This window comes from Cololabis saira, chromosome 20, assembly GCF_033807715.1.
Source record: "Cololabis saira isolate AMF1-May2022 chromosome 20, fColSai1.1, whole genome shotgun sequence".
Classification (NCBI taxonomy): Eukaryota; Metazoa; Chordata; class Actinopteri; order Beloniformes; family Belonidae; genus Cololabis; species Cololabis saira.
In genome coordinates, this window is record NC_084606.1 from 36532366 (window position 1) to 36546887 (window position 14522).

The window sequence follows — 14522 nt, forward strand, 5'->3', positions numbered from 1 at the left end:
GGAAGGGAGGAAGGGAGAAAAGAGGAAGGGAAGAAGGTAGTAAGGAAGGAAGGAAGGAAGGAAGGAAGGAAGGAAGGAAGGAAGGAAGGAAGGAAGGAAGGAAGGAAGGAAGGAAGGAAGGAAGGAAGGAAGGAAGGAAGGAAGGAAGGAAGGAAGGAAGGAAGGAAGGAAGGAAGGAAGGAAGGAAGGAAGGAAGGAAGGAAGGAAGGAAGGAAGGAACGAACGAACGAACGAACGAACGAACGAACGAACGAACGAACGAACGAACGAACGAACGAACGAACGAACGAACGAACGAACGAACGAACGAACGAACGAACGAACGAACGAACGAACGAACGAACGAACGAACGAACGAACGAACGAACGAACGAACGAACGAACGAACGAACGAACGAACGAACGAACGAACGAACGAACGAACGAACGAACGAACGAACGAACGAACGAACGAACGAACGAACGAACGAACGAACGAACGAACGAACGAACGAACGAACGAACGAAGGAAGGGAGGGAGAAGAGAGGAAGAGAAGAAGGGAGTAAATAAGGAAGGGAGGAAGGGAGAAAAGAGGAAGGGAATAAGGGAGTAAAGAAGGAAGGAAGGAAGAAAGGAAGGAAGTAAGGAAGGATCTCTGGAAAGCATCTAGAGACAACATCTGTTGTATTAGACGCTATATAAATAAAATTGAATTGAATTGAAGGGAGGAAGGGAGAAAAGTGGAAGGAAGGAAGGGAGGAAGGAAGGAAGGAAGGAAGGAAGGAAGGAAGGAAGGAAGGGAGGGAGGGAGGGAGGGAGGGAGGGAGGAAGGAAGGAAGGAAGGAAGGAAGGAAGGAAGGAAGGAAGGAAGGAAGGAAGGAAGGAAGGAAGGAAGGAAGGAAGGAAGGAAAGAGCAGGAGGAAAGAAGGACGGGAGAATTAGGTCATTTTGACCCAAAGACAGTACAAGGGTTAAGCTGTTAAACAGGATCAAGATGTTGTGCAGACCGCCATTCATCGCCAGTGGAAGAGCCAAATATGTTTATCATATTCAAAATACCGCACAGCAAGCACCAAGTTCCAGGAGGACCTGGACGCCAGGGACATGGAAATGAAAAGATGTAAATGAGAGCAGGAGCACCAGCTCAGAGGCAGCCTCGCTAATTCAGTCTTAAGTTGTTTTCTTTGGGCGGGGAGTTGCGGGTTTGGACCTGCATCGTTGCTGAGTTCCTGCACTGTTTCAAAAGTTCAAGTATTTCCAAGTTTCATTACTCTATGGCAAAAGTAATTTGTTATATTATCTGTTATAGTACTTTTTATTGCCGCACATATTTTTTCGCAGTTCTCTTAGGAATTTAGGTGACCATGTACACGTGTGACAAATGCATCAAAAGTCCTGTTCAGACAGGATTAGTCAAACCGGTGAAAATTATCAAAAACTCTTACACTGGGTCCTGTCCTGGACCAAGACTGACCCCTGAAGTCTGGGTCGTGTGGCCAACTCCTGGTCTCTGACACAGTTGGAAGAGGTTTGCTTGGGCATGATGCCGTTGCATGTGTACTGTACATGGACAAGGGTGTGTATGCAACATAAAGGCCCCGTTTACACAGAGCAAAAACTGAGGCGTTTTCATGCGTTTTGGCCGTTCGTTTACACGAAAACGGAGCTCAAAGTCACCAAAAACGATCATTTCTGAAAACTCCGGCCAAAGTGGAGATTTTCAAAAACTCTGTTTTCACGTTTGCGTCTAAACAGAGGAAAACGGAGATTTAGTCTTCAGAACGTCACATTATGAGACAGAAACGTCACCAGCGTCATGTGTGCGACCTGTGTTTACAATTAGTTTGGCTACCGTCAATATTTTCTTGTATTTTACCTGTTTTATATTCTAAAGTCACACTTAAAAGTAACTCCACTTCTTTGTCACTCCAAACGAAAGATCCGTCTTGGAAGAAAAGCCTGAATTATGGTCCCGCGTTAAATCGATGCAGAGCCTACGGCGTAGGGTACGCGGCGATGCACAGCCTATTTATGCGGATTCGTGTAAACAAAGAGATTTTGAAAACGATCTTGTGTAAACGATGGAATTTTTCAAAACGTAGAGGGGGAAATATCCGTTTTTGTAAATATCCGGCTATGTGTAAACGGGGCCATAATATCTTGGGCTATGGTTGGATGAAAAGCTGTCATTTACAGTATACATTGAAAACCTCACAAGGAAACTTAAATTAAAGTTGGGTGTTTTATTTCGCAACAAACAATGCTTTACTACTGAAGCTAGAAAGAAACTTATTCAAGCTACATTTTTAAGCATTATTGACTATGGTGACATAATATACTGTATATGCATGCTGCCTCCTCCTTGCTAAAGAAGCTAGACAGTGTTTACCACGCTTCCCTGCGCTTCATTACCAATGCCAAATGGCTTACTCACCATTGTGTACTTTATCAAATGGTAGGATGGACTTCCCTCTATTTACGGAGGAAAACACACATGTACATCTTCATATATAAGACCATCTTGGGTAAGCTTCCTCCTTACCTTTGTAGTCTCATTTGTCTAGCCTCTAGCAGCTACATTACCAGATCCACTAGATTGCTACTTTTAAAAACTCCCAGAGCTCTGATCACTGAATTAGGTAAGACGGCATTTTCTCACATTGCTTCATTGGCATGGAATGGTTTACAAGACCTCACCCACTTAAGCACCCTGGTTTCGCTTGGCGAATTTAAATCTTTGTTACGAAACAATTTACTTGAAGAATGTAGTTGTTGTCTGTAGAATGGATATACTGTTTGATGTTGGTTTTTGAGTGATGTTTGTTGTGTTGTGTATTTTATCGCTGCTGTTGTCTTGGCCAGGTCTCCCTTGCAAAAGAGATCTCAATGGGACTTCCTGGTTAAACAAAGGTTAAATAAAAAAATAAAAAAATAAGTGACATGTAATGATGCTGTACAGCCAACAGAAACTCATCATCTAGGCATAATCTGGTAATCCAAAAATGTTAGAGGCCTGTATCTGGGCGGAACAACTTAAACCACAAAGTCAGCATTTGTGTCTTACAACAGGGGGCGGGTACTTGGCTGCTGGAAGGTGCATGTTTTCATCCCCAACTCCCCAAGTGGGCACGCCCCGGCTCCCGGGCGACGAGCGAGAGACTGCCCGGGCGACGAGCGAGAGACTGCCTGGGCGACGAGCGAGAGACTGCCTGGGCGACGAGGAGACTCTGCCTGAGCGACGAGCGAGAGACTGCCTGGGCGACGAGGGAGAGACTGCCCGGGCGACGAGCGAGAGACTGCCTGGGCGACGAGCGAGAGACTGCCTGGGCGACGAGGGAGAGACTGCCCGGGCGACGAGCGAGAGACTGCCTGGGCGACGAGCGAGAGACTGCCTGGGCAACGAGGAGACTCTGCCTGAGCGACGAGCGAGAGACTGCCTGGGCGACGAGCGAGAGACTGCCCGGGTGACGAGCGAGAGACTGCCTGGGCTATGAGCGAGAGACTGCCCGTGCGACGAGCGAGAGACTGCCTGGGCGACGAGCGAGAGACTGCCCGGGCGACGAGCGAGAGACTGCCTGGGTGACGAGCGAGAGACTGCCTGGGTGACGAGCGAGAGACTGCCCGGGTGACGAGCAAGAGACTGGCCGGGCGACGAGCGAGAAACTGCCCGGGCGACGAGCGAGAGACTGCCCGGGCGATGAGCGAGAGACTGCCTGGGCTATGAGCGAGAGACTGCCCGGGCGACGAGCGAGAGACTGCCTGGGTGACGAGCGAGAGACTGCCCGGGTGACGAGCGAGAGACTGCCTGGGCGACGAGCGGGAGACTGCCCGGGCGACGAGCGAGAGACTGCCTGGGTGACGAGCGAGAGATTGCCTGGGTGACGAGCGGGAGACTGCCCGGGTGACGAGCGGGAGACTGCCCGGGCGACGAGCGAGAGACTGCCCGGGCGACGAGCGGGAGACTGCCCGGGCGACGAGCGAGAGACTGCCTGGGCGACGAGCGGGAGACTGCCCGGGCGACGAGCGAGAGACTGCCCGGGCGACGAGCGAGAGACTGCCTGGGTGACGAGCGAGAGACTGCCTGGGTGACGAGCGAGAGACTGCCCGGGCGACGAGCGAGAGACTGCCTGGGCGACGAGTGAGAGACTGCCTGGGCGACGAGCGAGAGACTGCCCGGGTGACGAGCGAGAGACTGGCCGGGCGACGAGCGAGAAACTGCCCGGGCGACGAGCGAGAGACTGCCCGGGCGATGAGCGAGAGACTGCCCGGGCGACGAGCGAGAGACTGCCCGGGCGACGAGCGAGAGACTGCCTGGGTGACGAGCGAGAGACTGCCCGGGTGACGAGCGAGAGACTGCCTGGGCGACGAGCGGGAGACTGCCCGGGCGACGAGCGAGAGACTGCCTGAGCTACGAGCGGGAGACTGCCTGGGTGACGAGCGAGAGACTGCCTGGGTGACGAGCGAGAGACTGCCTGGGTGACGAGCGAGAGACTGCCTGGGCGACGAGCGAGAGACTGCCTGGGTGACGAGCGAGAGACTGCCTGGGTGACGAGCGAGAGACTGCCCGGGCGACGAGCGAGAGACTGCCTGAGCGACGAGCGGGAGACTGCCCGGGCGACGAGCGAGAGACTGCCTGGGCGACGAGCGGGAGACTGCCCGGGCGACGAGCGAGAGACTGCCCGGGCGACGAGCGAGAGACTGCCTGGGTGACGAGTGAGAGACTGCCTGGGCGACGAGCGAGAGACTGCCTGGGTGACGAGCGAGAGACTGCCCGGGCGACGAGCGAGAGACTGCCCGGGCGGCAGCGAGAACTTTAGGGAAGTGGGGTATTCACCAATCGCCACCACGGTGTGGTGCCTTTCCCGGAGCGCCATCGACGCCAATTGCGTGAAGTCGTCGTGTGAACTCGTCGTCTAGTCGAGTATTTTAAATGTGTGCGCTGCCCGCTGGTGAAATGTATTCCGTAATAATTGGACCCAAACAGTGAAGCTGAAACTCACATAATCTTCAGTTCACGTTCAAGTTCTTTATCTGCAAATATGTTGCGTTCAGTTCAACGTTCTCACAGAAATGACTCGTTCATGCACAACACTGAGTATAAGTGATGTTAAATATGACATTTAGTAAGATGCAGTACTCGAGTTGAGACGGGATGGCATCCCCCCCTGAAATAAAAACGGTCCAAATCATCCCCCTGTAAAACTGCCATCCCCCCTTTCCATCCCTTATGTCATTTCATCAATGAATGTAGTTTTACTGCTATTTCAACATTTACAGTCATCACCAGAAAAATAACACCAGAAAAATAACTTATTTGACAATTTTCACCTGTTTCAAGTTAATTTTCACTTGAAATAAGTAGGAAATGTATCTTCTCATTACAAGCAAAAAAATCTTGTTCCACTGGCAGATTTTCCTACTTATTTAAAGTGAATTTTAAGTGAAGATCTACTTGAAACAGGTGAAAATTGTTGTTTTTTCCAATGATGAGTCTTGTTTTAAGTGTAATGAGATTTTTTTTACTAAAATGAGACATTTTTACTAGAAATAAGACAAATATTCTTGTTAAGATTGTGAGTTTTTGCAGTGATCCATGTTACTTATCCTGTGAAGGACAGAGTCATATTGATAAGTTCAGAAAAGTGTTTTTTATTGTTGTGTTTTGATGTATTTGATGTAAGCCCAGTGGATATTTCAAGCTTACAGAAGGCTGCATTTAACTGCTGCTATGTCATTCCTGCAGTATTTCTGCAGCTGTTTTGGTCACTGCTATTATATGTAATATATTATATTATTTGTAATCAGCACAAATTATCTGTCCCCATATGATAAAATCCACCATCCCCCTGTTTTTTTTTTTTTTTAAACCCGAGTACTGTGTATACTTAGATACCAGCAATGGAATTTTGGATCAAAGATTGGCTTACAGGAGAAAAAAGATGAGAGAATTGTGTGAGGAGTCACATATTTGTGTGTGTGTGTGTGTGTGTGTGTGTGTGTGTGTGTGTGTGTGTGTGTGCGTGCGTGCGTGCGTGCGTGCGTGCGTGCGTGCGTGCGTGCGTGCGTGCGTGCGTGCGTGCGTGCGTGCGTGCGTGCGTGCGCGTGTGTGTGTGTAAAAGCAGCGTGGGGTGACATCTATCAGGTGAAACTCTGTGTGAGTCAAGGTCTGAGCTGCTTGTTCATACGTTTGCAGTCAGTTGTTCACGCGTCGGACACAAGACGGCCTTTGTCTCACTTGTCTGTCTTTCTCATCCAGCCTATAAAATGTAAGATGTCCAAACTTTCCCGCAGAAACGTCTCATTTCCACACAGACTCCCAGCATTTGCCTGTTTTTCACTTCTCTGCGGTTTTATTTGATATCAAGTGTAAAGGACTCCAGTTCATAATAATTTACAGTTAAAAATTCATGTTTCTATTGTTATGCTGCTTTTATTTTGTTATATTCTTTCAACACGGAAGTGCTTTTATTTTGAAGAGGGAAAACTAAACTGATGAAAAAGGAATGTAAAAAGTTACGGGTTAATAAAGGTTCAAGGTGAAACAGTAAAACAGATAAGAATACAAAGACGGAAAAGGAAGGACAAAAGGGGAGAGTTAGCTCCAGTCGACAGGGCAACAAGGTAGTTTATTTCATTTATTTGTCTGTCAGTTTGAGTTTGTGAGAAGTTTTGGTACCAACGTAGTTTAAGTTAACTGTTAATATATTGTTTTCTTTATTTTATGCAGCTCTTAAGTTGGTCTTAATAAACTACATGATGAGACCATCAGTCCAGACTTGCTTTGATTTGGACCGGGATGCTACATCATGTCTCGGATTATGTATTTTAAAAGTGTAAAAGAGAAGAAGTTGAGACTGTTTGATGGTGCATCTGAGATGCCTCTGAGTCCAAGGACGTCTGCAACGTTCTAAGTCCAGCCGTTCCCCAGTAGCCGTGAAGCTGAGGCGTAGTGAGGACGTAGTGCTGCACGTCACACTTGAGTGTCAGCATGAGAACGCCAGGAAGTTGTCGCATGTTCAACGTTGTCATAACTCAGGTGAATGTTTCAGCCTTTATTGTGAAACCTCAGAGGGTTGTGAAATGAACCGTCAGTTAAGTGAAGTTTATTATCAAAATAAACTTGAGAGGGGAAGATTATGCACTTCGAGAAAAAAGTCGAAATGTCAAGAAAAAAAGTGTCTAGATCGGAGGTCGGCAACCCGCGGCTCTAGAGCCGCATGCGGCTCTTTAGCGCCGCCCTAGTGGCTCCTGGAGCTTTTTCAAAAATGTTTGACTTTTTTTTTTTTTTTTTCTCCTTTTTTTTCTTTTTTACCACTTTTTTTCTCTCCTTTTTTTTTCTTTTTTACCTCTTTTTTGTTGTCTTTTTTTCTTTTTTTCTTCTTTTTTCCTTTTTTTATTTTTTCTTATTTTTTTTTTCCTTTTTTTTCCTTTCCTATTTTAATCTCCACATTTCGACTTTTTTCTCGAAATTTTGACTTTTTTCCCGACATTTCAACTTTTTTCTCAAGATTGTACTTCAGCATTAATCTTGACATTTCGACTTTTCTCTTGAAATTTCGACATTTTTCTCGACATTTCGACTTTTTTCTCGACATTTTTACTTTTTTCTCGAGAATTTCGACATTTTTCTCGAAGTGCATAATGAAAAAATAAATCTCTCCCCAGTTCTAACTAATATAGAAACATGCAGCATGTGTTGTCTTCATTCTAAGGCTTATACAAGACTTTTCATTTTTTGTGGCTCCAGACATATTAGTTTTTTGTGTTTTCGGTCCAAAATGGCTCTTTCAACATTTTGGGTTGCCGACCCCTGGTCTAGATTAATGTTGAAATACAATTTCAAGAATAAAGTTGAAATTTCGCCTTTTTTCTCAACATTTCAACTTTTTTCTCGAAGTGCATAATAAAAAAAAAAATCTTCCTCCTCTAAAATATTATTTTTATTTTTCTCCTGGCCCTAATACTCTTCTGTAGTATCACGTTAAGACCTCTTGTTATTGTCTTGTTAGAGCACCTCTTTTTAAAGCGGTGCGTTCCCGTTCATTGTAAGACAAATATTCTGAGGGTGATTTTTCACCCTGTCATCACATTCTTCTCCACACGCCTCATGCTCACCTGCGGTTCATTGGAGGTATTAACCGTGAACCCTCAGCGAGCTCAGACTTTCACTGTCACACCAGCCTCGTTTGTGTCTCTGCCCTCATTGAATACCAGACACCCACTCACACTTGTCTGCACTCAGCAAGCTGTGAAACAAACACCCAGCACCATTTAGTTAAAAGAGGCGTTGCGCGTACTGAAGTTCTGATCTTCTAAGGCCCCGTTTACACGGAGCAAAAACGGAGGTGTTTTCATGCGTTTTGGCCGTTCGTTTACACGAAAACGCAGCTCAAAGCCCCCAAAAACTATCATTTCTAAAAACTCCGGCCAAAGTGGAGATTTTCAAAAACTCAGTTTTCACGTTTGCAGAGGAAAACGGAGGAAAACGGAGGAAAACAGAGGTTTAAGCTTCAGAATGTCACATTATGCACCAGAAACTCACCAGCATCATTTGGCCACCGTCAATATTTTCTTGTATTTTACCTGTTTTTTATTCTAAAGTCACACTTAAAAGTAACTCCACTTCTCTGTCACTCCAAACGAAAGACTCTCGTTCCGTCTTGGAAGTAAAGCCTGAATTATGGTCCCGCGTTAAATCGACGCAGAGCCTACGGCGTAGGGTACGCGGCGATGCGCGCCGTACGTGCGCGTCGCCGCGTACCCTACGCCGTAGGCTCTGCGTTGGTGTAACGCGGAACCACAAATCAGCCTTAACTGGAAGTTACTAGTGTCATTTGTTGATGTTTTTTCCAGGATTCTGATTGGCTGGCATGACGTTAACAGCGTTTTCATGCGGGTCCGTGTAAACGAGGATATTTTTGAAAACGTAGAGGGGGAAATATCAGTTTTTGTAAATACCCGGCTACATGTAAACGTGGCCTAAGTTCTGAGAAATGTCGTATTTAACGTGAAGGGGATCATATCTCTGGGGAAAGTCTTCATGCTGGTGATTCCCGCCCAGAACTTGATCCTGAACCAGAACCAGGTTACAAGGAGGCAAAGCTTTATGATAAACATATAGAAACCTCCCTGAAACTTTTGAGATGATGTTTCCCTGCTTCAGCACTCTGATAAAATGACTGAGTCATTAACAGACTTGTGCAGACCTGGATGACAAGCTGATGACGACCATTAATTAGAATCAGGTGTGATGATGCAGGAAACATCTAAAACATGCAGGACAGGGGTCCAGAGGACCAGGGTTGGAGACCCTGCTGAAAACAATCATGTATCGTCCTAGTGGCTTCTCAACTTTCGTCAGAGGCTGTAAATCTCCAACAATGTAGTCCATTATCAGTTTATCTACCTGTTGCAGGTAAATCCTCCCCCTGAAGGAGCAGCAGTGACTGGGGTCGCTTGGGGCTGTTGGGTCTTCTTGCTCTTTCCTGATCACTTTGTTTGATTGTCAAGGACTTGCAGATATTTTCTCACACTCGGACTTGTTTTCTCAGCGCAGGTGGACATCATTTGCACAGAAAGGTTAGATTTCTACTGTCTGACTCTTTGGGAGACGATGTGTTGCGTTCAGTTCAACGTTCTCACAGAAATGAACGTGTTCAACGAACGCGTTCATTTGAACTCATTCATGCACCACACTGCTGAAACTCCACGGTGCTCCGCTGAGAGAAGGTTTGACATCAAAACAATTCACTTTTATCCAGTCTGTGCCTGTCTAGTTTGGTGGCTGATCTGGTTTGGATCAGCCACCAAACTAGACAGGCACAGACTGCAGCGGACAATCAGGTCTGCAGAGAGGATAGTTGGGACTAACCTCCCATCTATCGACGACCTGTACTGGTCCAGGACCAGGAAACGGGCAGGTCGCATCTCTGCTGACCCCTCACACCCGGGAATGCAAAACACCGGATCCTGCAGTGTGGGAGTGAGGGGGGCAGGGTAACGGCCCCTTTTGGGCGGGGGAGAAGGTTCGTCCCTCAAGACTCCTCTCCCTGGCCCTGCCCCTTTTCAACCTTTCCCCGACCCTGCACCCCAACCTGGGACTTGCTGATTGGGCCGGAGCTTCGGGAGCTGCGTGCTGGCCTGCGGTCCCCACCTATGGTCATCCCGTTGCTGCTTCCACCTGCCTGCTGTGCTGTTGCCGTCCCTGACCCACCAGTCTGGCCCTCGGCAGGAGGGTCCCCCCTTATGAGCCTGGTCCTGCTCAAGGTTTCTTCCCTCCTAAAGGGGAGTTTTTCTTGCCACTGTTTGGCTTAAGGTTTTTCTCCCACTAGGGGAGTTTTTACCTGCCATTGTTTATGTAATAATTGCTCGGGGGTCATGTTCTGGGTATGGGTCTCTCGAAAGCGTCTAGAGACAACTTCTGTTGTATTAGACGCTATATGAACAAAATTGAATTGAATTGAATTGAACACAGCCTGTTCCAACTCCTCCCCTCTGGACGGCGCTACAGAGCACTGTGCGCCAGAACCTCCAGACACAGGGACAGTTTCTTCCCCCAAGCGGTTGCTCTGATGAACTCTCACAACTAATAGAGTCTCAGAGAATCAATCACGTGCAAAAATCATCTAGCACCTTCCTTGACAACCATGTCTGCCTCACTCAGCTGCACCCCTCACTGTGTATTTCCTTGTATGTCTTTGTATCATTTGTATAATCTTTTGTATTTTTTTGTATAATTGCCCCGTAAAATTGTAAATAGGTTATGTTCATTTTTATTCGGAACTGTCCCCTTTTCTTTTCTTTTCTTTTCTTTTCTTTTCTTTTCTTTTCTTTTCTTTTCTTTTCTCTCTCTACCTCAAACTGCTGCACCTTAAATGTTTATACCGTTTATTCTGTATCATAGAAATACCACATTTGTTTTATTGTTTATTTTATTTTATCACCGAAGAGCGAAATTACCGGAGTCAAATTCCTTGTTGGACAATGTTCGAACCTGGCCAATAAAGATGACTCTGATTCTGATTCTGATTAACGTTCCTCGTTTTCCAGCAATCTATCAACCAAGCGAAACAAATCATTTCAGCTCCCGTTTCCACTTCCTCTTTTTAGCTTGAAAAAGAAACGTAGTTGTTGTTCCTGCCACTTATGTCATTACATTTTAGGTTTTGAACAGAAAGATTGAATAAAAAAAGTTTTAAAATTTTCCTTGTTTGGTTTACAAATTACAAGGGCTTGCATCACATTTGCCAAAAATTATCCTAAAGATGTCCAAGACAGGACAGCAGGACAGTGATGTGAAGAACAGCAGCACGTCCACCTCTGAACGGCTCAAAAAAGACTAAACAGAGGTTTTTGGGTCAAAGTCTGGACTTAAACAGGTCATTCATGCTCAAAAAAGCCAAATGTGGCTAAATTAAAGCAATCCTGCAAAAAGTGTTCAATGTACCGGTAGTCCTCCACAGTGATGGGAAAGAACCTTTGTCAGTTATCCTGCATGAGTGGTGGATTGCAGTTGCTGAAACCAAAAGTGGGTCAACCAGTTATCAGGTTTAGGAGACAATTACCTCTTAAACACACAGCCGTGTTTATTTGGAAACACCTCATTCTCTAAATAGAGTAAATCATCAATTAAAATCTACATTTTACATTTACTCAGGTTACCTTTGTCTGATATTAAAATGTGTGTTGATGGTCTGAAACTACCCCGATCACAGATGCGATACTCTGGCAGCCCCCAAGAAAGAGGAAAACTAAAAGGACTCGGTTCTGTCCTTTCTGCCCAACAAACTCCCACATAACCCACAGTAAAAATATTTCCAAATTGCAGGCCACTTCTGAAATGTGGAGAAGTCACGTCAGTTTTGCTCTCTGTTAACGTCAGCCAGTGTTCCATTTCCTCAGTGAGGAAAGTAGATACCGGCTTTAGAAATAGAAATTAACTTTCTTTTGTCGTTTCTTTTATTTTTTGTCATTATTCCAACACAATTTTATATGAATAATATTTTTTAATTCCCTGTCCCTGTCTGACATAAACTGTAATTGTCAACGTTGAAACTTAAAAATAAACAATAAATAAATACATAATGTAAATTAGTGAAATGAAAAAGTGAAAAAAATCGGATATTTTCCACCCGATCCCCATCATTTGGAAATCACGTGGTTGTTTTTCCCGGCGATGAAGCAGAAAGACATTTTTCCTCATTAAGCTGCCTAATCTGCACTTAAAGCAGCACTATGTAACTTTTCCACCTTAATATCATATTTCATCATCATCATTGTGATGGAACATGAACTTCCACCAGGTTTAATGTACCTCTGTCATGGTCTGATAGTGCCTTATGTTCCTGTCAGAGCTCTCCGTTCTCTGTATCGCCTTCACTGGCACTATGTAACTTTGAGGAGCATGGTAGGAACCCTGCCACACTAAAAAACTACACATTTTTACGGCTTTGACTGCTTTACGGCATACGTCACTTCCCCCTCCTTCCCGATGCGGCTGTAAGACGACCAAACATAACGTTCCTCGTTTTCCAGCAATCCATCAACCAAAACGAAACAAATCATTTTAGCTCCCGTTTCCACTTCCTCTTTTTAGCTTTAAAAAGAAGCGTAGTTGTTGTTCCTGCCACTTACGTCATTACATTTTAGGTTTTGAACAGAAAGAATTAATAAAAAAAGTTTTAAAATTTCACTTATTTGGTTCACAAATTATGAAAAGGCTTGCATGACATTTGCCAAAACTTATCCTCAAGATGTCCAAGACTTTTGGGAAAATTACAGAACAGTATTAGGGACAGGCAGGAGAAAAATAAAAATAATATTTTAAAGGTGGAAGATTTTTTTTCATTATGCACTTCAAGAAAAAATTCGAAATGTTGAGAAAAAAATTGAAATGTTGAGAAAAAAGTCAATTGGCTTCACGATATTGATTTGAAACACATGTCACACATATGCAGTTGCATAACTTCAGAAACGTAGCCTTAATGTTCCACTCCAAGGATGTAAGTTAGTTAGTTACTTCATTCAAAAAATTGTATTTCAACTTTATTCTCGAAATTTCGACTTTATTCACAACATTTTTACTTTACTCTTGAAATTGGTTTTCAACATTAATCTCAATATTTTGACTTTTTTCTCGAGATTTCGACTAAAAAAAAATCTTCCCCTCTCAAATATGTTTTCTCCTGCATGGCCCTGATACTCGCCTTGACTGGCACTATGTAATTTTGAGGTGCATGGTAGGAACCCTTCCACACTAAAAAACTACACATTTTTACGGCTTTGACTGCTTTACGGCATACGTCACTTCCCCCTCCTTCCTGATGCGGCTGTAACGACCAAACATAACCTTCCACAGTTTACCACAAACAAACACTCATAACGACCGGAGTCGGATCATTCACACGGGTTTTATTCGCCACTTCTCCAGCTAAACGCAGTTGCTGGCCAGCTCTCTGCGCTGCGATTAACCCCAATCTTCAGATAAAACTAGTTTGTTGAGGAAAAGATATTAACTCTTATTTGTAGCTGCAGAGGAAAAAAATAATCTCACGAGGAAAACAAAAATATTGCTCACGCCTCGGCGCCTCTTCAGCATAATATAGCAGTCAAAAAAAAGAAAAGAGAAGTAAGAGTGATACAAAACATGTACTGTATGTTGTACTATATACAAATTTATTAAAACACATGGCGAGTCAAACATTTACCAAAGCAGCTGCCAAACACTCCTAAACAAGGTAGCCGGAGACGTGGGTTGTGCAGAACTGCAGCAGTAAATCCTCATCGGAGCTCCACTCTTTGATAGGGATTTCATATGGATCCAAACCGTTAATAATCATTATTTTCTCCATATACCGCTCCCTGGCTTCCTTGTTTAAGGTATCCCGGTAAATTCCAGTTCCTTTCCAGCAGTTTAACATCTTTTTTTTGCGTTCCGTCTGTTCACTTGGTGAAACAGAAAAGTAGTTTTGAAAGTCCGTCCCGTCTTATTTCATTCACTATCAAAACAAATGCACTTGAGGGGGACAGGAGTCTTCCGGCAGTACGCGCTGGTGCTCATGGGAAATGTAGTGTTCTTTCTGGTAAAGCACTACCGCTTTTGTCCAAAGGAGCCGCCAAACTCAACAAAAGCTGAAAGTTACATTGTGCTGCTTTAAGTGAAACTCCAGTTTATTCCTGTGAATTCCCCATTTATTCATGGAAATATTCAAAACTCCTGGCATTGTGCAGCCCGGGGTGTGAGGAGTTAATCACTGCAGCGTTACTGCTGACTCCATGTCCATCTGTATTAAATACTGGCCACTGCTGTCGTCCCAACTCACCTTCAAGAGGAACACACTCCCAACTTATGTGTTTGCCTTTTTTTTTTTTTTTTTTAAGTTTCCAAACCCACTATTTAGTCTGCAGAATAATTTGTGTTGCCTGGGTTTAGTCTCCACTGTCATTACTGTTATCTTTCCTGCCAAAAATGTAGCTTTCATCTTTTGGGTCATGGCTGTTTCTGAATAAACCCTTATTTGTGCGGCATTAAATGAGTTTAAAG

At 44.8% G+C, this 14522-nt stretch overlaps 1 protein-coding gene across 1 annotated transcript; it reads right to left on the bottom strand.

Annotated features, from left to right (window-relative positions):
• Window positions 1–3040: 3040 nt before the first annotated feature.
• LOC133420527 (putative uncharacterized protein ENSP00000383309) lies at window positions 3041–4854 on the bottom strand. Its single transcript, XM_061710221.1, has 2 exons — window positions 4815–4854; window positions 3041–4770 (listed from the first exon to the last, which is right to left on the bottom strand). Exons 1-2 carry the CDS (start codon window positions 4852–4854, stop codon window positions 3041–3043), a joined length of 1770 nt encoding a protein of 589 aa, XP_061566205.1.
• Window positions 4855–14522: the final 9668 nt, after the last annotated feature.

What these genes read in the sequence shown, in the direction of transcription:
- LOC133420527 (XM_061710221.1), bottom strand. Translation starts at nt 4,854, where the DNA reads ATGGCGCTCCGGGAAAGGCACCACACCGTGGTGGCGATTG. An exon ending in CCACACCGTGGTGGCGATTG is followed by an intron (nt 4,771 to 4,814) that starts GTGAATACCCCA and finishes CCGCCCGGGCAG; the next exon opens with TCTCTCGCTCGTCGCCCGGG.